Genomic DNA, 23,298 nt, shown 5'->3' on the forward strand with positions numbered 1-23,298 from the left:
CTGTTTATCTTCTTTGGAAAACTGTTTATTCGGGTCTTCTGCCCATTTTCTAACTGGATTATTTGTTTTTCTGGTGTTGAGTTGTATAAATTCTTTATGTATTTTGTATATTAACCTAGTGGGTCCGTCTTTAATGGCCTCCAGAAAACAGGGAAGGGATATTTTCTACTTTTGTAAATATAAATCTGACTACTAAAAATTTATATTACCTGAACTTTGACTCCAAATAAACATGCTGCGTACTAATGATCTGACACAACCGTGATTTTGAAAGTTTAAAACATAGGTATGTGGTGAGCACATAATCCTGCAAGGCCCACATCGCCCAACTTCGGCTATAAAATTTGTTTCCAAAGGTCAAGCGCAATTATTTTGTAGTGTTTGGGTCATTTCAAAAGATTCATATGTAGGCACTTACTGTACTCCTTCGTGTTTCTTGTTGATTTCTTTTCTTCCTAGAGGGAGAAGAAGATGCGGATGAAGAGGATGAGGAGGAGGAAGATGAAGAAGAGGAAGATGAGGAGGAAGATGAAGAAGATAAAGACGCAGAGTCCCTGGATGAGAGCTTGGACGGTGACGCTGAACTGCCTGGGTTCACTCTCCCTGGCATTGCGTCTCAAGAACCTGGCTCAGAGCAGGGAAACCTGGGCCCTTTGGATGGAGCTACCTACCAGGTGCCAGACGCCATCAAGTGGGAACAGCAGAATCAGGGCCTGGGTAAGAGTCATGCGTGTTTCCTTCCTCCTCCCTCTCCCTCTTTTATTTTTCTAAGGTGGCAGCTTTCTTTCTTGGCATCGATTATGGAGCAAAATGGATTTTCTGGTGATGTTTATGGATGGCTCATTTCAGAAAAAGTCTTCAGTTTTTTCTTATATATTTATATTTAGTGCTCTTAAATAGCCAGGCTCCAAACAGTCTCCAGCTGCCCACCAAGAGCACAGTTACCTAGTTTTTGGAAGGAATTCCCTCTTTCCTTCCCAGCTGGAAGACAACTCTAGGTTTATGGGAGGACTTCCAAATGGGGAGAAGACGTGAGTAACCAGTGTGCTGAACAAGCAGCGTGAATGGTCTGAAGTCAGAAAACAAATATCTGGTGTTACCTTCTGTCGCTGTGGAATTTGCTCCCTAGGAGAAATTCTTCCCCCACCTCTGAGCGAGTGCTCGGCAGTCTTGTCGCTTTTCTGTTTCCTCTTAAGGCTGCATTTGGTTGTCAGATACAGGCTCAGTTCAGCAGTCAGTGTCCAGACACCCATGTGCTTGCTCTCTCTTGGGCATGGCCCGAATTACCCTCGGGAGGCTCCATGGATGCAGTCTGACCTCACCTCAGACACTCTCTTCCTGGTCAGCAGGGAAGCTTCCCTGTCTGTCTCCTCTTGGCTTTTTCTGGAGAGATGCTATAGGCTCTGGGTGATTCCTTGAGGCCTTCTTCTTCTCCAGAGAAATACCCTCTCTGAAATTCTCTGAGTTTTTAACAGCTAGCCCCATTTATAACCTTCAGTGCAGCAGAGGTTAGGGTTAAAAGTCATATAATCAGTGTTGGGCGATTTCATTAAAAATTTGAATGTTGGTCTGGAACTTTGCTCTGGAATATCATACTCTTGTATTGTGGTGCCTCGGTTGAAATGTCCAATTTCGAATCCTATTGCATATGGTTTCTTAAAGATCATTCTTCTTTCTCATGAAAACTCTCTTTTAGATCTGTGGTGAGAAAGGGTGAGTGCATTAATACGAGTGCAGAGCTGGAAAATCGCTGTGTCAGGTTATTGCATGATTGTGTAGTTTAAAATAAGCTCTTTTTTTAAAAAAAAGATTTTATCTATCATCTATCTATCTGTGTATCTGTCTGAGGGAGAGAGAGCACATATGCGTGCATATGAGTGATGGGGGCTGAAAGGGGCAGAGGGAGGGGGAGAAGTAGGCTTCCGGTTGAGCAGGGATCCCCATGTGGAGCTCGATCCCAGGACCCCAAGATCACGACCTGAGCTGAAGGCAGACACTTAACTGACTGAGCCATGCAGGCACCTCAGCCCCCCCCCCCTTTGTTTTAAAGCTGAAATTGGATTTGATAAAACTTTTAAAGGTTTACGGTCTAAGGAGGAATGCTTTTTTTTGATGAACTGTCCTTTCGATTTGGTTAATTAATTCGTCCAACAAACCTAACTGAGCATCTGCTCTGTTCCTGGAACTTGCATGGCCCCAGGGACAGAGAGAAAAGCAAGAGTGGTGCCTTTCTTTGATTAGAGCAGAACCCACTTCATAAAGGTTTCAACGCGGGGAGGGTGAGTTTTATAATAAAAGTAGGTTATAAGAAGGTGAAGCAGAAATATGGAAGCCAGTTTTATTGTCTTCCTGTGCTGCTTCCTGATTCCAGCCCCCATGCACAGCTAAGTATTCTTAAATTAGAGATACCAATTTAGTGATTTGTTATGTTTTTAAAGGTGATTCCCACAAGTCCTGAGATTTTTTTTTTTAATATATCCGAGTTTCTCTTACTATAATGATTTACCATTTCCCCAGAAGTCCCTTACCTTTTACTGTTACTTCCTTTCCTGGTAAATTCATTTTATCAACATGTTTTTAGCACTGAGTTTCCTGGGAACCAAAACAAGGAACAAATCTTCCAGGCTGTTCTCTCCCCCCACCCCCCTACTGTGGGAAGACTGTGTTTGAGTAGTGTCTGGGGCTAGAATTTTATTTGCTCATCAACATTTTCTTAGAGTGACAGGAGTATCTCTCCTAGTAACTCACAACCAGTAATAACTTCTGGATCAATATTAATTGATACCGTTTTCTAAATACTCTGAGGTCAGATGAGACAGGAAACCTCTCCTACTTGTGATGGATTTTGTGGTAAGTAGAATAGTGTCTGTGTCCTAATCTGTGGAACTTTTACCTGGCAAAAAGGACTTTAGCGAGGTGATTAAGTTAAAGATCTTGAGCTGGGGAGGTTATTCTGGATCATCTGGGTGGGCCCAATATAATCACAGGTGTCCTTATAAGGGGGAGGTAGGAGAGTCAGAGTCGGAGAAAGAGATGTGATGAGAGAGGCAGAGGTCAGAGTGATGTGGCCACAAGCCATGGAATGCTAGCAGCCTCCAGAAACTTAAAAAGGCAAGGAAATGGACTTTCCCCTTGAACCTTGAACCTCTAGAATGCAACCCTGCTGACACCTTGATTTTAGCCCCTCAAGACCCATTTCAGACCTTTGACCTGCAGAACTGTAAGATGATAGATTTGTGTTGTTTTGAGCCATTAAGTTTGTGGTCATTTGTTACAGCAGAAATAGGAAACCAATACAGATTTCAGTAAGTATTTCACGGGAAGCATCATTTTAGGAGTAGAGTTACAGGGCAGCTGTAGTCAGAGTGTGAACATTGTAAACTTAATTGTGGTTTTTTCTTTTTCAAAGATTTAAGTATTTATTTTAGAGAGAGTGAGAGAGAGAATGAGTGTGAGAGTGGGGGGAGGGGCAGAGGGAGAGAGAGAGAGAATCTTCAAGCAGACTCCCCGCTGACCACAGAGCCCAAGGCAGGGCTCAATCCTAGGACCCTGAGATCATGACCTGAGTTGAAATCAAGAGCTGGCCACCCAACCTACTGAGCCACCCAGGTGCCCCAAGTGTAGTTCTTCATGAATCATTAAAGGTGCAAAAATTGAGACCTTTTAAAAAGTAATTCTATTTAACATAATACCACTCTAATTAACCTTCTTCATTCTTGTTTTCAGTTGGGTTATGTTATTTATAGATTATTACGTCCTATTTTATAATTTCAATGATATTCCAATGCAAATGCTAAAACCCATATAAACCTTTAAAAATGAACAGATTGAAGTGGGTAGCTGGGATTGGCTAAAAATAACACAAACTCTTTGAATAGATTATAGTTTCATTTCCTGTGAAGTAACATGAGCAGACAACTTAGATGACTTTCTAAGCAAAGCAGTGGATTCATGGCCTCAAATTCTCTGAACTTGTTTTCTGCTTGTCACATACACTTCGCCTCTAAAGCTTTGGAGGGAGAGAGATCTCAGCTTCTTGATCTTGCTGTTGAGAGGTGTGAGTGGAATGAACTGTATGTCGTCAGGATAGAGAGAATTAACAGTGAAAGTCCCCTGTTATGGTCGAGGTGGATCGATTGATTGGTAAAATGCTAGTAACATATAAGAAGTTCTTTATTCAAATACGCAGAATCAATTTCTTCTCTTATCTAACAAGTTCATTTTCAAATTTATTGGCAAGGACCTGTCCAGAGAGCAGACGTGGTGACTCACCCCACTTCTAGTCCTGTTATATACTATAATAAATCACACAACTATGCTTTTTAATGTATAAAATCAATATGACCAAAGTTGAGTCAACATATCCATTTTAATGCCAAAGCATTAAATGTAATGTAATTAATGTAATGTAATTAATACCTGGGGGTTCTTTCCTTTTTGTGTTCTATCTCTGTCAGGATGCCTCTAGCTATAGGCAGCAGGAACCTTCACTTAAGTTGGTTTAAAGAGTAAAGAAATCTGTTTTCTTTGAAAACAAGAGCTCCAGAGACAGAGCTCTTGGGTCAGTTGACTCAGTAGCTCCGCAATCATCAGTGACCGAAGTTTCCCCATCTTGCTGCACTGTCCCCCTTGGTGTGTGACTTTGTCCCTGGACTGGCCTCCTTATGGTTGCAATGGCTGCAGTCACTTCTGGCATCCCACCCAGAGAAGACATTGTCCAGAGAAAGGAGGCTGTCATTTCACCGTGTTTCTTTCTTAAGAGAGAACCTTTCCTCGAATCCCCCAGTAGAATTCTTCCTGCCTCTAATCAGCTGGGGTTAGGCCACATGCCCATTTCTAAACAGTCATTGCAAGGGGACTGTGATCACATGGCTGGTGGGATGGGTGGGGGTGGGTGTCAATCACCAGGTGATCACCCGTGATTCCTGTGTGTTTCTGTTCACTTCCTTGTAGCTGATACTATCCATGTCTCTTCTATCCTCTAAGAATCCCATGGTTAATCCTGTTAAATTAGTGACCTTATTTTCAACATGTCTTGAGTTCATAAGTTCTGGATGAGAGCCCGAGGGAGGCATTGTTCCATTTTCTTCCTCAGGAGACCATTTTGACCACTTTTCCATTTGGTCGATGTTCTGGATGGACAGCGCTTCCAAAAGCCATCAAGTAGTTAAGTGCAGAATTATTACAGCTATCTTCACTTTTTTTTAAAAGCCTACATCTAACATTAGAATGGGCTTTTGATTTAGGAATAGAAAATTTTTCTCTGGAGGTCTTTAAAAAACACGATACGTATTTAATTAACAAACTAGGGATGTTTAGCAGAAGAATGAAGAGCTCTATGTATCTATCTTTTCATCAGACATTCAGTGAGCCCCTACTCTGTGTGTGCTGTGTACTGTGGAAATACTGACAGGCTAACACATGAAGAGATAAATTACCATGGGGCAGAGAGTGGTTCCATAGCTGTGAGGTCAGTGTCTGAGCAATTCCACCGTGAGGACCTGAGTCATCACTTACAACCAGAGGTTGATTTGAGTGGCAGCCATCTGTGAGGTGTGACTTCAATGGGGCTTTGCCTGGTCCCCTAATTTATATCACCCTTTCTGCCTTAACATGGTGCCTACTTTTCAATATGAGAGCCTTCCTTTGGATTGAGATTGAAGGCCTTGAGAAGGCCTTCAAAAAATGCAGATCTGCTATCTGGGCAGAATAACTCATTAAGATATTATCATTTATTTATTATTATTGTTATTAATTTGCCAGGCTCATTAGCTCATGATTTCGGATGATGTTAAGACAAAAGAGAAAGGAACACAAGACAAGTGTGTTTTGAATTGGTAGGGAGGTAGAATGAACTGTAGGCAAAGTGTATGGGGGTTGGACCCTATAGAAACTGAGCACTTGACTGTGGGAAAGTCAGGCCTTTAGCCCTAAAACATGTCAGCTCTTCTCCTTCTCCCCCTTGTGCTCCTTCTTATTCTTTGAAAACACTTAACATGTAGCTGAGACTGAACACTTAAATATAGTCCAACTTGGGCTGTGGCAGCAAGGAGAAGATGCTCCACAAAAGACAGTGGGAAGTGTGATATTTCGAACAACTCTCCACTGCAGCAAAAGTCAGTGTATTTTGATGTATAACATGTTAAGCTATGGATTAAAAGGTTGCTCAGGAAGCTTCCTGGGCTAATGTAGGTAAATATATGTATGAAAGGAGAGGGAGGAGTGGAACCTTACTCCAAAATAACCAGCACAAAGTGAGTGGCAGATTGGCTAAAGCCTCCAGACTAGTGGTTCTCAATCTTGGCTACCCATTAGAATCACTTAGAAAGTGACACAATATACCGAAGCCTGGGTCTTACCCTAGAGGACCACTGTCCTAGATTGATCTACTGGTTGTTCCCTTGGGGTAAGGCAGCTTCTGTTTATGCAGGGGGATGGAGAGAGGATTTTAAGAAGTGTTTGTATATTCTATGAATGGAATCCCCATTAGTAGAGATTTACATGGCTTTTAGTGATCTTCTGTATATTGTGTTAGTGTGCCTTAAGAAAACACTCCCCCAGCTTTATACAGTCACATTGAGATCAAACTTAAAGTCAATATCTATGCTTTAGTTTCCCCAGAAAGCCAATGGTCACATTATGGACTCCTGAATCTGGACAGGGGGAGGTTTGTCCCCAGACTCCTGCATCTGGGAAGACTGAGCATCTTCTGGTGTGAGTGTCCTCGGTGGGCATCTCCCAATTGCCTGGGGTTTCTTCCTGTCCCAAGTTGGTACCCAGGGTTTCTAGATTTGAGGGTAATGCCATTCGCCCTTTCTTTGGAAAGGACTGAATTTTTTCTAGTCAGAAGGAGCAGAAGATTTAGGTGCAGACCTCCTTTTTCACATAGGCAATTCACCCTGATGCCAGACTTTAAAATAGAGATTGTGATCCCTGCCTCTCTCTGCCTCATGAAGATGAGCCCATAAGAGAAAAGAGGTTGGTCTGTAGAGGAGGACACCTTCCAAGGCCAAGATTTTATTTCTTCATAGATCTTTCCATTTGAGCTGTTGGATTGCTTGCAGGTTAGTACTAGTTGGAGATTCCAGGGGGAAAAAATCTGTCCATATGCCTGTGGTGAAGGATTCAACAAACTCAGGATTTCCGTAGGCTTTAAAAGCACTTATTTCCTGAATTTTCCATTTACTTATTTTTATCCTGTTGTATTGTAGGTATTTTTGTCAGGAGCCTTAAATCCTCTTTTTAGCACAAGTTCGGTTATAAATAGGGTAAATTCATAAAAATGAATAGACTTCCTTCCCGCTGACCGTTTCCAACTGTGCTCACAAATGTCTGCCAACGACCACAAAACAGAAATTCATATGAACCAAAAGTCAACAGGGGAGCTGGCCAAGCCTACAGAAAATCAGGTGCTGGCCTAAAAACAATTTAATGTACTCTTGTTCCTTCCTGTCATTTTGATGTTCGTGACCCTTCTGATGGGCAGTTATGTGTATTGGCTACAAACTTTCGTGTTCCTTTAACATAGGAAACGTTAAGCTGTTTGGAAAGAGGAAAAGATTGATGGCATGGAAAAGTTTGTGGATTGTGCTAAAGTTTTTTTTAAGACTGACACCTAGTGACTTTTCAGAGCTGTTTGTAAGACTTTTGCACCAACAATCTCAGGCTGAACTGAGGCTTCAGGAATTCATTAATTCTAAGAGTCATAGGCAGAACTCAGATCATTAACATACACGCAAGCGCGCGCGCATACACACACTCACCATTCACTTTGCCCACGTTCGCTGTGGGACACTTGAAAGTTCTGTTCTCCTCCCAAGTTTCTTTTGAGAAAATGAGTGAGGGAAACCCATAAAATGGACTTAGTAGAGAGTGTCTCTACAGCACGGTGACAGCCACAACTACCCATGTGTACGATTTTGTAAGTTCAGAGCAGCTAACTCCCTCAGACATAAAGTCTCTCTGGGGATATTCCTGTGTTGAGGAAGGAAAATCAGTGTTGGTTGTTAAAATAAAAATCTTTGCACCAGCCGCGTCTCTCCAGTACTGTAGTAGTAGGTTCTGCATGATCTAAAAGAACTGCCAACCTCTCAAGCTGGCCTCAGGAAGCCAAAGCTATTTTCGAAATCCAAAGGACTTAGTGGTGCAAAGCAAAAATACAACACAGAAAAAGAGAAGGAGGGATTAACTGTTAAACCAAGGAATCAGACATTTAGATCAGGTCACTTGGAGATTCAACAGTTCATGGATAGGAAGCATTTTTGTCTCTTTTATATATCACTGGCATATTCCAGCACCTCCACGATCCATCTGGGGTCTGCTTTCCCACTTTACTTTTCCTGGCTTCTCTGGTCCAGACTTCTGCCTTCATCATGCTGTCGTCTCTGTCATCAGAGCATGCATTTCTGTAGACATGCATCTGTCCATGTGCAGCTCTTGCTGAAGACTTTCCTGGAACCCCTAACTCACACTGAGCCCTTGTTTGTGAAACTCGCCCAGCAGTTATGGTCAGGATTGCTCAATTTCCATTCACCGTACTATCTCATTTTGCTTATTATTTTTTGGGAGCCTCACAACACTTAGCACTCAACATTGAGTACTGTGGATTGCTTAAAAGGGAGTTCTCTTCCAGCTCGTGACCATTCTGGGCCTGAAACTTTCCGTCACTATTGGCAGGAGGTATGGGTATGCCTTATTGCACTCTGCCAGTTAAACAGTAGTCCCTTATGTAACTATCCTGAGTTGCAATATGGGGCCGAGGTGAGGTTTTTAAATGCAATTCAGCTCGATTAATGGAAAGAGCATTAGCTTGATTCATGGACAAAAATGGTAACTGATCAGGTACTGAAGGCTTCCCGTAATGCTTATAACTGACATTAAGCTTAAATATCATGTGACAGGCAGAACTTCCTCTGGTAATAACTTTCTCTGGTTCTCTGTACTTACCCCATAGTAGTTTTTACATCTACAAAGCCTTTAGTAATGAACTAATTATAGCATGCCTTTGGGTCATAAACCATAGATAGCATTTTGAAGGCCAGGTTTTCGGGAACATAATCTAGCATTTTATTTTATTTTTCCAACTTTATTGAGATATCATTGACATACAACATTGTGTAAGTTCAAGGTGTACAAAGTGTTGATTTGATATACTTATATATTGCAACATGATTACCAATGGAGTGTTAGCTAACACTTCCATTCCATCACATAACTGCCATTTTTTGTGGGGGGGTGAGTAATCTAACATTTTAGAATATTTTTTTTTCAGAATGAACTTTGAGTGATTCTACATTGAAGAACTGATCAGACCTTGGAAATGTTGGGCCAATTACCTTCATTGTCTTAACATCTGAATTACATAGAATCAGATGATTGCACTCTCACAGTGATCTATCATTAAAAAATTTTCCAAATGAATTAGGTGGCATAATGGAGATAAGGCCTTTGTAGCTTCTACCAAAGAATATAAACAGCCATAGTATCAGCTAGGTGGAGGTGAGAAATTTATTGAGCCTGATTCTCTTTGCTACTGGATTAGAGCTTCCCCTAGTCAGAGAATTCAGTTGTCTTTTTATATCTCACTTCTGGGTGCAGGAAAACTATAATTATAATAATAGTATTTTAAATGCTTTAAGGTCCCGCTTTGAAAAATAAATTCTTTTTTCATGTCTTTAATGCCTTATAGGAGGTCCTAGATATTGGGTTCTTGTGTCAGAGTTTCGCTAAAAATAAATTTGGACTGTTGATTACGGAAATCCTTCTGGAAACCTACACTCAAATATCTTGGCTCCAAATTATTCATCTTTATTTATACAATGATCTGTATGAGATGATAGACTTAATGCTTTACAGAAGCTGAAGCCCTTATCTGTATTTTCATAATTAAATTTCATTGAATTAGAGAATTAGGGGGGAAAAATCACATTTCTTTCATTAGAAATGGATTTCTTATGTGAAAATTTAGCAGTCACTTTTCCTTTGGAGAGCTAGAGAAGGAGTACTGGAACTAAGCCAGAAAATCTCTTCATCAGCTACAGTTAATAAAAACATTAATAAGACACATTACATCCGAGGAGAATGCTGTGAACTAATTCCTTCATAATCAGAATGTACTTGTAGGCTCAGTTGGGGATTATGGTGAAATAATATAGTAGGCTCTCCTGAGAATTAAACAAGAAGAGATACTGAGAGAATTGGGAAAATTTTCAGAAAGGAAGAAATGAAATATAAATCGCCCTTATTGTAAAATACAGAGGGTAGTAAACAAAGGTGATGTTAAAAAGCTTCCAATTATGTTAAAACAAAATTGAGAAAGTAGTGGAAACAGTGTCCTTATTTCTTGATTTGAAGTTAGATGCTGTAAATTAAGGTGAATTACTTAATCAAATGTTATTCGTACACCATACAAGAATCTGGAATATTTGGAGTCTCTCAGACATTATTTGATCACCAAAGAATGCACTTGACTTTTGGATTTCAGAAATTAGAACAGTTCAGCAGTTTTTCCCTGTCTCCAACTGAGACCATAAAAGAAGGATGCTAAAGCCTCAAAGCCAAGCTTAGTGATCAGGGGTGGTTGAAGTCAGCCTGTGAACTTGTTCATTTCATTTCAGCATTTGAGGATTGATAACCGCAGGGTTCTGCTTTTCCAACTCAGAACTGTTCTGCTTTTCTGTTGGACAAAAAGATTCTTTCACAGAACCTGGCACAAAATATAGATATACAGTCAACAACAGGTCCCAGTTTCAATTCATGTGGAGCATCTTTAAAATAAACTTCATAAACATACAGATTAGCGAGACCCAGGGAAGGAATTTAAAGTGGAGGAGTGCTCACAGCTGAGGGAATTTTGATTTACATCTTCCATCTCTAAGTTTTCCTGCAGGGCTGAAATATTTCTAAAATAATGGGATTTGAATTTTAAGTTGCTCCCTTTGAAAGAGGACAGCAACTGTTCGAAACAGGATGGATTTGATGAATCCTTGGGGATAAATACTCAAAGTAATGTTGGTGACTTCCAACTGCATAAAGTCTGATATGAAATCAGCCATAGGCAGCAGGTGAATGATTACCTGGGTTTGTTTATCACAAGCCTGATAAAGTGTTGCACATCCTGCAGGACCAAGTCCTTGGGCTTCTGAGCCCTGCCACATGGGAAGCAGATGGGTCAGGGAGGCCATGCACAGAGAGATAAGGTGAAGAGTTATTGCCACATAGCCCTTACTATTCAAGGCTGAGCCCCTGAAACTACAGAGACAACTCATGGACTTAACCCACTAATAAAAACAGGGTTGGGCAAACCGTGGGAAAAACTATGATGCTGGGAAGTTTGTTTTCAGAGGAATCTTGCAGCCTTTTCTTCCTCCTCCCTGGTCACTATCCTCCTCATCCTCACCTTTGCACTCTTCCTTTGAGCTCAGGTGGTACCCCCGCAGGACCTCCCTGGCATCCAGAGGGACCTCGGTGTTCTCTTAATTCCTTTCTCTGTATCGAAACACTCTTTCTCAAAGACCTTGGTTTGGAGACTTTTGAGGGACATCAATAATTCATAGTTGTTAAAAGATACATTTTAAAATTAGAATTAATCATGATTCTCATTCAGCTATAAGATGAAAATGTGTCAGAGATTTTGAAAAACTCATTAATTAATAAAGGAACCAGACAGATGCTACAACCAGTTCAAAGCAGAGATTAACGAATCATAAATTTACATAGACTCAGGGACCATTAAAATGAATTTAGAAATGGATGCTGGGTGACTTTTTCCAATTTTTTTCATCTAGAGAAGAATTGTTTGAATTGCTCTGAGTTACCTACAATTTAAAGAGTTGTAAAATAGTCCAAAGGCAGTGCAGAGCCCTAATGGAATCATGCAATTTTCAGAGGCTTCAGCATGCCATTACAAGGGTATTCAATAGTCTCTTCCTTATTCTAAAGTTTATATTTTTTTCTAACACCCTAAAGTAAGAATACCTTGTAGCCCTAATTTGTTTGGAAACATTTCTATTGTGAAAGAATACTTGTTAACTCAGAGAACTCAGTGGTGGACATTGGATAAGTGGGAATGTATCTGCTAGGGAAGGCCAGCTGCTGTAACAAACAGCTCCCAGCTCAGTGGCTAAACACAATGGATTTCTTACTTGCCCTTTCACAGTTCCCAGTCACTCACTCAGTTATACTTCCATCCAGTGTCTCCACATCTTTTTGGGCCTAGGCAGCCTCACTGGATCCACTGCATCCAGCCAGAAGGGAGGAAAGAGAGAGAATTTAGGAAAGCCTGCTGGGAACTCTTCAGCTTGGAATGGACTATTCCACTCAGATTATGTTAGTGAGAACTAGTCACATGCCCCCACCAGCCAGGTGATCACGGTGGTAGTAAATGTGCCGTAGCTGAAGCAAAAGCGGCTTGGTGAATGCTTTGCATTTTCAGGAGTCTGCGTCTAGGGGCAAATCCCTTACAAGGCAAACCCCAGAACACTGTTTGCTGTTTATAAATTATTGCTTGGTCATTAGTGATGAGCAGAACATAGTGTTCCCTCTCCAGGAGCATGTGAGTCACAGGGAAGAAAAATTGTACTGTGAGGCAGGATATGACATATGCTGTGGACAAAAAAAAAAAAATGCTCTGAAGGTACCAAAGGATGGAAGAGTAATTTCAACCAGGAGGAACCATGAGAAGCATTAGAAACAACATATAGGTTGGCAGTTGAGAGCCTAGAATTTGGAGTCAGGAAATCCTGGATTTAAGCCTTCGCTTTACCACCATTGACCCTGGATGAGTTTTCAACTTTTCTGAGCCTCGGTTTTCCTAACTCTAAAAAGGGCTTAATAACTTATCTCAGTGCATAGGCTTTTTGTAACGTTACATGAAGAAATATACATGTGCAAAGTGAAGCAAAAGCTCATTTGTATGAAACCTTAAAGGCTAGGTTGCTTTTAACAGGCAGTGAAAGGCAAGGGGTTTGCTATAAAAAGGCCCTTGGGTTCCATTCTTTCCTGCCTCTCTCCTCAGGGAGCTCTTTTATATATGGGTGTTCCTAATCAGACTGTATTTGAGAAAAGGGAGTCCACTTACCAACCATATATTTGAAAACCTAGATATTTTTGAAGAGTATAATAGTTGAACTGTTTAAAAACCTGACAAGGATTTCTAGCAGCCTTTGCTGATTTATTCTTTCTTTCCCAACAGTGGTTGTCTGCACAACACCCAATTAACTATTTAGTTTAACCGCTGTATTGTGAAGCAATTGCCAGCCTTAGAGACAACATAAATAATTGATTAGTTTTTCACTTTTCAGATATTATTTCTTTAAGCTATAGATAAGGTTTCTGTTTCTTATTCTACATTTTTGCCTATAAGGTTTTTTTTCCAGGTTCATTTATATATTTTAATTTTGGCAACATGTAGGATAATTACAGAATGCTGTTAGGAATGAAAAAAAAATCACAACATGACTACCTTCAGAACATTTAGCATGAAAGCAGTAGCATTAATGAACTTAAAGGAACGCCTGGGTGGCTCAATTGGTAAAGCGTCTGCGTTCGGCTCAGGTCATGAATCTGGGGTCCTGGGATCAAGTCCTGCATCCGGCTCCCTGCTCAGTGGGGAGTCTGCTTCTCCCTCTACCTCTACTGTTCCCCCTGCTTGTGCTCGCTCACTCTCTCTCTGGCAAATAAATAAAATCTTTAAAAAAAGGATATGAACTTGAAAATTGAGAGTGTTCTATACTACTTAGTTTCCTCATATAAGTTCATATTCCAACTTCTCTGCATGAATGTCTTAATATTTTTATATAGCTGAGCATAATCCTTAGGAAAAAGCAAGTGCAGTGAACATTAACATGCATACAAATTACCTGGGGATCATGATAAAATGCGGGGTCTGATTCAGGTAGGTCTGGGGTGGGACCCAAGATGCTGCATTTGTCCGAAGCTCCCAGGAGATGTCGATGCTGCCAGTCTGTGGACCACACTGTGAGCGGCAAGGGCCAATGGACATAACTTTTTATCTGGGAAGTTGAGGAAGCCTCTGAGATTAAGGGGTCCAGAAGGTCTTTTTAAAAAGGAGTTAGAATTTCATGGTATCTGCTTTTATTAAAGCTGCAGTTGGTTGGTCCTCCCATCTGTTCAAGACAGAATTCGTGGGGTGCCTTGGTGGCTCAGTCATTGGGCATCTGCCTTCGGCTCGGGTCTTGATCCCAGGGTCCTGGGATCGAGCCCCACATTGGGCTCCCTGCTCGGCTGGGAGCCTGCTTCTCCCTCTCCCACTCCCCCTGCTCGTGTTCCCTTTCTCGCTGTTTCTTTCTCTGTCAAATAAATAAATAAAATCTTAAAAAAAAAAAGACAGAATTTGTTAGATTCTTAGACTAGCACGTTTTGGCCCTATTTTAAAATTTTAGTATAATTTCATGTAATTGTGTTGTTTTGTTTACTCTCAACAATAGCAACAAGGGTTGTCTTCAAAAGCAAAAGTGCCTCGTGTGTTACCTACTGCAGAGGAACAATGTTGACGAATTATGCTGTTCTTGACTAGTGTGTCTAATCTTACTGACAAGTCTTACCACGGACCCAGCTACTCAGATCATTTCCATGGTTATTAGTTTTGCTTATCAGAAGTGTGAAATTTTAGGACTGCCCTGTGGCTGGTTGGAGTGTAGTACCAAGGGGGCCAACCCCCAGCTCCGTTCAGGTGAGGATCACAGGCTGAATTCTAAAAAGAAGCCCCGTGAATGTGCTGTTTATTACAGGAAGGTCCCGGTCAGAGTAAATTGGAACAGGGCAAGTCCAGCCTTGTTCTTGGAAGAAAAATGTCCAAGTACATCTTCAAAGTTTTTATTGAACACCTACCTTTTACATAGCATTTTATTTTATTTTATTTTTTAATTTTTTTAAAGATTTTATTTATTTATTTGACAGAGAGAGACACAGTGAGAGAGGGAACATAAGCAGGGGGAGTGGGAGAGGGAGAAGCAGGCTTCCTGTGGAACAGGGAGCCCGATGCGGGGCTCGATCCCAGGACCCTGGGATCATGACCCGAGTCGAAGGCGGACCCTAACGACTGAGCCACCCAGGCACCCTAGCATTTTTTTTTTTTTTAAAGAGAGAGAAAGAGAGAGAGGGAGATCTCGTGAGCAGGGTGGTGGGGGCGCAGAGGGAGAGGGAGAAGCAGACTCCCCGCTGAGCAGGGAGCCGGATGAGGGACTCAGTCCCAGGACTCTGGGATCATGACCTGAGCTGAAGGCAGTCGCTTAACCAACTGAGCCACCCAGGCACCTCTTACATAGCTTTTTTATGGGCACATTAACATAGAGTAAAATTAGCTTAGAAGCTCTCCTTAACTGGATGCTTGCTCTATATCCATACTGCTAAGCACTTGATTTACTTTACATTGTTTGAGTTTCATAGGTAGGTATTATTATTCTCTGTTTACAATTAAGGAAACCTCTGGGTGTGCTTCAGATCAAAATGGCTCCCAAATTTCCATGGTCTCAAAATAGCCATGTCATTTCAAGGCATCGCATGCCAGTGTGATGATAATCCAGCTCACAATCTTTTTAAGGAAGAAAGAGTCCCAGGAGGAGGATATGTATATATATATTTTTAATCTCGTATTGGCCACGGTTGTATCATATGCCATGTCTAACCAATCACTAGCAAAATAAATGGAACTATATTGGTCCCATTGAATTAGGCCTGGGGTCAACTGAGTATAGCCTTCGGGCCAAATCCAGTCTGATGTCTGTTTCTGTAAGTAAAGTTTTATTGGAACATAGCCATGCTGTTTGTTTACCCATTGCCTGTGGTTGCTTTCACCATACAATGTCAGAGTTGAGTGGTTGCAGCAGAGACTTTACAGCCTGCAAAGCACAAAATATTCGTTATCTGGCCCTTGCAGAAAATGCCGACTACTGGCATAGAGGCCGGTGAGGAGCCATTTCCTACACCAAGGAATGGGCTACCCGGACAGAATAAGGGTTCTGTCAAGAAGTAAGGAGTAAGTGGCTGTTGGATAGGCAACCCGCAGTGACTGCTCCAGAAGGGGAATCTTTCTTCCAGTGAAGCGGATAGGCTCTGACAGATGTTTGTGTGGGAAGGTAGCCGTAACGGTGACAGGACGGTATCTTAGACTGAAGTCACGTGAAACGTATTAGGTGAAAGTAAAAGCAGAAGTGATGACTCCTAGGTCTTGAACTGTGAGGGTTTATGAACAATTTTTCCAAATTCAGGTCGCTCAGCTAGTGCAGGGTCCCCTGTAGTTCCCAGGGGTCACGTGTGACAGGAGCACCAACAATGGAGTGGAGCAGCTCCTAAGCTTTTGCCTTGCCCTGATGAGAGTTTTAATTTCTGAAGACAAAGGAAACAAGAGGAACTGTGAATATGATCAAGGCAGCACTGGTAGCCGAAATGTGAAAGGCCATGGCCATTTCATTTCTGAGTAGGAGAGAGTGCTGGGCTTACTTAGCCACACCTCTGGACTCGAGCAAAGTGAAAAAAAAAAGCCGAGAGGAAAATATTATCCCTACCCATTAACTCCAGGTAAGTACATAACTCATGATTGGTAGTAGTTTCTAAAAATTTCTGTTCTGATAGTACAACTAAAAATGAACCTGATGAAGAAACAAAGGGTGGAATTTAAAAAACCAATGTGGTTTCAGGAGGAATTTGGATTCCAGAAGAAGAAGAAGACAGTGTGTGTGTGTGTGTGGGAGCGGTAGAGTCAGAAAGATGTAGATTACATCCCTTGCTAGCTCTGGCAACGTGAGAACATTAGTTAACCTCTCTGAGCCCCAGTTTCCTTATTTGTAAGTTAGGAGAATGGTATTTTACCATACAGAGTATCCTTGGAGGCCAATGCATCCACTCTCGCTCTTGACCTCATTTTTTTTTTTTTTCACGTGGGGGTATTGTATCTATCAGTTCTTACTCTTTAAAATCTTCTGATCTTACCAAACCTTTTATAACTGGTGTGCCATTAAGGGCTAAATGTGGTTTAGCTCGGGGGCCTTTAGCTTGTTTCCTTTGGCCTCCCCTGTCCTGCCTGGGCACTCAGGTGATGCTCTTTCACGTTCGCCCTTGCCAGGTCTGCTCCTTATTCCCTTCTTGGTCAGCTTCTATAGGACCACCTTTCAAACCTCCGGGGTCCCATTTGTTGACTCTCTTCCTTTCTAGCCCTTCTTGCTTCCAGCTTCAGTACCCAGGTTTACCCCTCCTCCATTTTCCAAAGGTTTGTTCTCTTTTTCTTTTTTTTTTAAAACAACCTTATTGAAATAAAATTTACGTATCATAAAATTCACTTGTTTAAAATGTACAATTCAGTGTGCTTGAGTGTATTTAGAGTTGTGTAAGTATCACCGTAATCTAATTTTAGAAACTTTCATCACCGCAAAATCACCTTGAACCCATTAGTAGTCACTCCCCTTCCTGCCCCCCAAACCCCGATGCCTCTAGCCCTAGACAACCAGTAATCTACTTTCTGTCTATAGATTTGCTTATTCTGGACATTTCTTATGATATGAGGTCATTTGTGACTGGTTTCTTTCATTCAGCATAATATTTTTGGGGCTCATCCATGTTGTAGCTTGTATTAATACTTCATTCCCTTCTATTGTTGAATGATATTCTGTTGTACTGATATACCGTATTTTGTTTGTCCATTCTTCTGTTGAGGAACATTTATGTTGTATCTACTTTTTGGCAATGATGAATAATACTGCTAAGAACCTTCATGTACAAGCTTTTCTGTGGACATATTTTTTCATTTCTCTTATGTAGATTCCTCAGAGTGAAATTGCTGGGTCATGTGGTAACTCTATGTTTAACATGTTGAAGAACTGCTGAACTCTTTTCTGGAACGGTTGCACCATTTTGTATTCCAGCCAACAATGTATGAGAGTTCCAGTTTCTCCACATCTTTACCAATACTTGTTATTGGTGTGAAGTGACATCATTGTGTGTTTTATTTTGATCAGCTTTATACAGCTATAATTTATATTCTGTACAATTTACTCATTTAAAGTGTACAATTGAATGTTTTTTAGTAAATTACAGATATGTGCAACCATCACCATAGTCAATTTTAGATCATTTTCATCACTTCAAAAAAAACTGTTCAAATTGTAGCTTTGATTTGCACTTCCCCAGTGACTAATGCTGGTGAACATTTTTTTCATGCGCTTATTGGTCATTTGCATATCTTCTTTGGGGAAATGTCTTTTCAAATCCTCTGCCCATTTTTAAATTGGATTGTCTTTTCATTATGGAGTTGTAAGTTCTCCATATATTCTGGATTCATAAACCCATATCATAGACCTATTCTAGATTCATATGATATACATGATTTGCAAGTATGTTCATTCATTCTGTGGGTTACCTTTTTACTTTTTAAAAAAGATTTTATTTATTTATTTGAGAGAGAGCACACATGAGCAGCGGTGAGGGATGGAGAGAGGGAGAGGGAGAAGCAGACTCCCTGCTGAGCATGGGATGCAACACGCAGGGACCTGGGCCTGACACGGGCCCTACAAGGAGCACGTTGGCAGGGGGGGAGCTCGAAGGGGGGAGCTCAATGCAGGGTTCGATCCCAGAACCCTGAGATCATGATCTGAGCCAAGTCAGATGCTTAACTGACTGAGCCACCCCGTGCCCTGCCTTTTTACTTTCTTGATGGTGTCATTTGAAGCACTGAAGTTGTTAATTTTGAGGAAGTCCAATTTATCATTTTTTCCTTTTCATTTGTGCTTGTGGTTTTGTAGCTAGAAAATCATTATCAAGGTCATGATGATTTACTCCTGTTATAGTTTTCACTCAAAAAAATCCATTTGAGTTAAAATTTGTGTATGATGTGAGGTAGTCCAAGTACATTCTTTTATATGTAGATATCCAGTTATCCCAACACCGTTTGTTGAGGACTTATTTTCTTTTTCTTAAGCCCATTTTTTAGGAGCAGATTAGCCTAATGTTAGCAAATGGCAAAGAGAAAGCAGAACCTTACAATGCTATTTTGCTTTTGTCTTTTTACCAGGGAACATGGTCTTCACACAATGAGGAAGAGCAAATATTTAAGCCCTAAATAGGTGAAGAGATTGAAAGACATTAGCTGTTTTAAATGGATTGTAAATATTGCAGATAAATTATATCCCAAGACAGTATCTAAATGTAGGTTGTGGTAGCCTTAATGTTTGTGGAATAAGAGTAAATGGGAGAGGCACTTACAGGCTAGACAGAGTCAGACAAAATCCTAACTTACATCAACAGAGAATGGTAGGCTCTAGAAAGTACACATAAGAAAGCTTGGGATATTAATCCCAGCAAAATTGTCTAAAGATAAGTAGATATCTCCTGTATCCTTGGAAAGGAGTGTTCACTAGAAGCCTGGGTAGGTTCACTCTGAATAAGTAACACCAAACTAGCCTCAATTGTTTGTTTCATGGGACTAATAGACAATAATACAGACACAGTGTACTTAAACTTAAGCAAAGTATCGCATAGCTTACAGGTATCCCTAGAGACAAAATGGAGAAATACACTCTGCGTAACAGTGAAGTCAGCTGGGTTTGGTGAAGGTAGCCCAGATAACAAATGAAGTAATGTCACTTGGAGAAAGCCATGAGCCTTACTGTTAGAACTTGACCCATTCAGACCTTTTATTAATATCTTGGATGAAAATACAGAAGGCATGATAAAATGCTAGAAGGAATACATTGGATGACAAGGGTCAAGACTAACAAATAACTCAGAAAACTGGCTAAATCTAATGAGACGAAAGTTAAGGGAAACAAATATGAAGTCCCATACTTAGTTTCAAATAGTTGACTACTCAAGCTCTGAGTAGAGGAGGCTTCATTTAATAAGAAGTATTTCAAGTGGAAAAAAAATCTTAAGTGTTAGAGTTGACAGCGATCTCATACGCATTAACAATGTGAGTTGCTTTCAAAGAGGATGCATCATTTACTGAAGTCTAACATTTGGAAAAAAGAAAGTAGTGCTCTAACTTCATAGTGCCCTTCATTGCCAGTCTTCATGTGTCAGACTCTGCTGGGGTTGGAGAGTCACTAAAGGCTGTCAGTTTGTGGGAGTTTTTTCTCTCGGTTCTGAAAATAGTGGTACATATTGGAGTTTCAGATCACAATAAAAGACACCCAGTCCTTTCCTGTCACTGAGCAACTTATGAAGGGAGGAAAAGTTGGTTAGATTTCTTTCTGTCCTTTGTTCTTTTCTTTCTTTTGGTTATAGTGAGAATATTTATACCACAGAAATGGGTAAGTGTTACAAATAGGGGCTTGATTTACTGTTTTGTTGATTGCCTAGAATTAAAGTGATGGAGAAAATGTCAATCATGCAGATTAAACTTTAAAAAACATGTCGGCTCTAGTGCCAAAGCTGAGGGCGGCTTCAGTTTAATGAATATAATTTGTATCAGGGTGAGGAATAGTTGAACAGTGGATCGCTCATCAGATTTAATAGCAGTAAATTTATTGGGAAAAGAGTTAGTAGAAGGGGATGTCAAACCAAAGGTGAGTTGCAACCATAGGCTAGTTACAGGTAAAGCAATTTGGTGAAAAGCAATGAAAAGGTTCTGTGAGAATCAGTTGGCTGTATAGCATTTACACTAAAGAATTTTATATCTGTTTTTATTTGTACATTGTGTGCCGTGCGTTGTTTATATCAGTAAAATTTGTAATAAACACACACCTGCCTTTTCTCAGGAGCGCTGGTTGTAAGCATTTACCAGGATATCACCACCATCTCCGCATGTTTGGTCTTCAGTGGAAATGAACAACTTTTACAACCATGCTACTCTGGCATTCTTCCATACTTTTCTCTAGGCAGAATAATCTATGATTCATTGATCTTTTCCTGTGGTTTTATTTTCCATGTTTTCTCTGAGCAGCCTGCATTTGGGCAGAAATCTCTTTACCTGAGGTGTGCAAAACGAGGCACACGACAGTATTCCAGAAAGGAGATTACCCATGTTGGGTGGGAGACCTGCCTCACTGGGGACCCAGGATAGTGCCTGGAATGAGCATGACCTGGCAATCTGGAGAGAGACCTGGCTTCCTGCCCTGCAGGAGGTTGTCCCCATGAATTATCTTAAACAAAAGTAATTTTATTCTTTTTTTTTAAAAAATAAGATTTATTTATCTATTTTAGAGAGAGAGTGCAAGAGCGAGTGTGAGCGGGGTGTGGGACAGAGGGAGAGGGAGAAGGAGAAATGCAAACTCTCCACTGAGCGTGGAGCCCTACCTGGGGCTTGAACTCATGACCCTGTGATCATGATGAGCCTAAATCAAGAGTTGGACGCTTAACTGAATGACACACCCAGGCGTGCCTGAAGTTATTTTATCCTTTTTTTTAAAAGATTTATTTACTTATTTAATATATATATGCAGAGAAGAGTGGGGGGGAGGGGCAGAGGGAGAGGGAGAGGGATTCTTAAGCAGACTCCATGCTGAGCTTGGAGCTTGACATGGGACTTGATCTCATGACCTTGAGATCGTGACCTGAGCTGAAACCAAGAGTTGGATGCTTAACCAACTGTGCCACCCAGGCACCCCAAGTTATTTCATTCTTTTTTTAAAAAATTTTTTATTAACATATAAAGTATTATTTGTTTCGGGGTACAGGTCTGTGATTCATCAGTCTACACAATTCACAGAGCTCACAAAGTTATTTCATTCTTAAGCAAAAGTTTGAATTAAGGTGAAGTCGAGAGTTCTCTGTAAGCATAAACTGCATTTCAATGGCTGTTTCTTGAATTAGGCTACTAAGTATTGGACATCTTGGTTTATCAAGAGAAATGTAAATATAATAGAATCCCTTCAATGATTCTGTTTGGAGATTTAAGAAGTAGTACTTCCATAAATTTGTATGATCCTCTTACAGTTTACTAAGTATTTTAACACATATGACCTTGCTTGTCCAAACAGTGAGATAAACAGGGAGCTATTAATATCCCCATTTTACTGCTGGGAAAACGGGCTCAGGGGAGTTCATAACTTGTTCCAAGTGCAGAGCTGGTTGGCAGAGAAGCTAGGTCTGGGGCTGCCAGTTTGTTTTCTCCATCTCCAATGTCCTTTCCCTTCAATCTGCTTAAACAGAAAATCCCATTCAACTTGTCATCATCTATCTTCTGAGCACAAGTTGAAAAAAAAAAGTCTGTCTAAAGGTAAATTGTAGCTTTAATTTTTTTTTCTGAAGAAGTAAATAAATCCATTCTTTCTGAGATCAATCGAGGAGGTGAAAAGGAGGTAGTAGTGGATTGCCTGCCAGGATAATTGCTTTAGAGTTCAAAGGCACTTAACATGCCTGTGCATACACCAGAGTGGGCGTCAGTTGACAGAATGACCTGATGAGGGGACGGCAGCTCAGGGTGGGTGGTTTGACTTTTTACTTTGCTTCAGGCAATAAATGTAGTCTTCTCTAAAATCTGGGATTCTGTAAACATTTGAGTGTATGATGTGGGATATGTTTGTCTATAATCACAGGCAATATAGTACTTTTTTTGTTTTTACACTTTTTGTGGCAGATCGGCTTTAGTGACGAGGCTAACACAGAGTGACTTATTTTTTTTTTAAAGATTTTATTTATTTGACAGACAGAGACATAGTGAGAGAGGGAACACAAGCAGGGGGAGTGGGAGAGGGAGAAGCAGGCTTTCTGCTGAGCAGAGAGCCCGATGTGGGGCTCGATCCCAGGACCCTGGGATCATGACCTGAACCAAAGGCAGACGCTCAATGACTGAGCCACCCAGGCGCCCCACAGAGTGACTTCTTAAGTGAACAAGGGGCACCAGAAAAATAACAGGGTTACATTACTTTTGCAAAACGACATAAGGATGTTTTCTTATACTCTTCTAGGTTTCCTGATTTTTTTTCCCCCCACCACTCATTTAGTTTGGAGTTGCCATATTTTAATGGGCCAAATTCCCAAAGAGGTGGCAACTTCCCAAAGCCAAATGTAGACATAGAGGGGGTATTCAGATAAAGAGGAGCTTATACTGGCAATACATTTCCTCTTGCGAGGCATTTTTTCTTTCTCTTTCTCTTTCTTTTCTTTTTCTTTCTTTCTTTCTTTCTTTCTTTCTTTCTTTCTTTCTTTCTTTCTTTCTTTCTTTTTCTTTTCTTTCTCTTTCTCTCTCTCTTTCTTCCTTTCCTTCCTTCCTTCCTTTTCTTTTTCTTTCTTTCCTTTTCTTTTTATCTTTCTGAATCTTAAGCAGACTCCATGGCCATCCTGATGTGGGGCTCATTCTCACAACCCTGAGATCATGACTTGAGCTGAAATCCAGAGCTGGACGCC

At 40.8% G+C, this 23,298-nt stretch overlaps 1 protein-coding gene across 5 annotated transcripts in view; it reads left to right on the forward strand.

Annotated features, from left to right (window-relative positions):
* Nucleotides 1-23,298, forward strand: part of ARMH4 (armadillo like helical domain containing 4) — a 130,557-nt gene that overhangs the window by 38,437 nt on the left and 68,822 nt on the right. For 4 of the 5 annotated variants that reach the window (XM_027570543.2, XM_027570546.2, XM_027570544.2 and 1 more), the window contains exon 5: nucleotides 460-717. In XM_027570543.2, coding sequence (XP_027426344.2) covers nucleotides 460-717 — 258 coding nt within the window. Of the gene's footprint in view, nucleotides 1-459; nucleotides 718-17,775; nucleotides 17,888-23,298 lie in introns of those variants that run through there. The other variant, XM_027570547.2, reaches the window with a different exon arrangement.

The sequence above is a fragment of the Zalophus californianus genome, chromosome 6 (genome assembly GCF_009762305.2).
Source record: "Zalophus californianus isolate mZalCal1 chromosome 6, mZalCal1.pri.v2, whole genome shotgun sequence".
Classification (NCBI taxonomy): Eukaryota; Metazoa; Chordata; class Mammalia; order Carnivora; family Otariidae; genus Zalophus; species Zalophus californianus.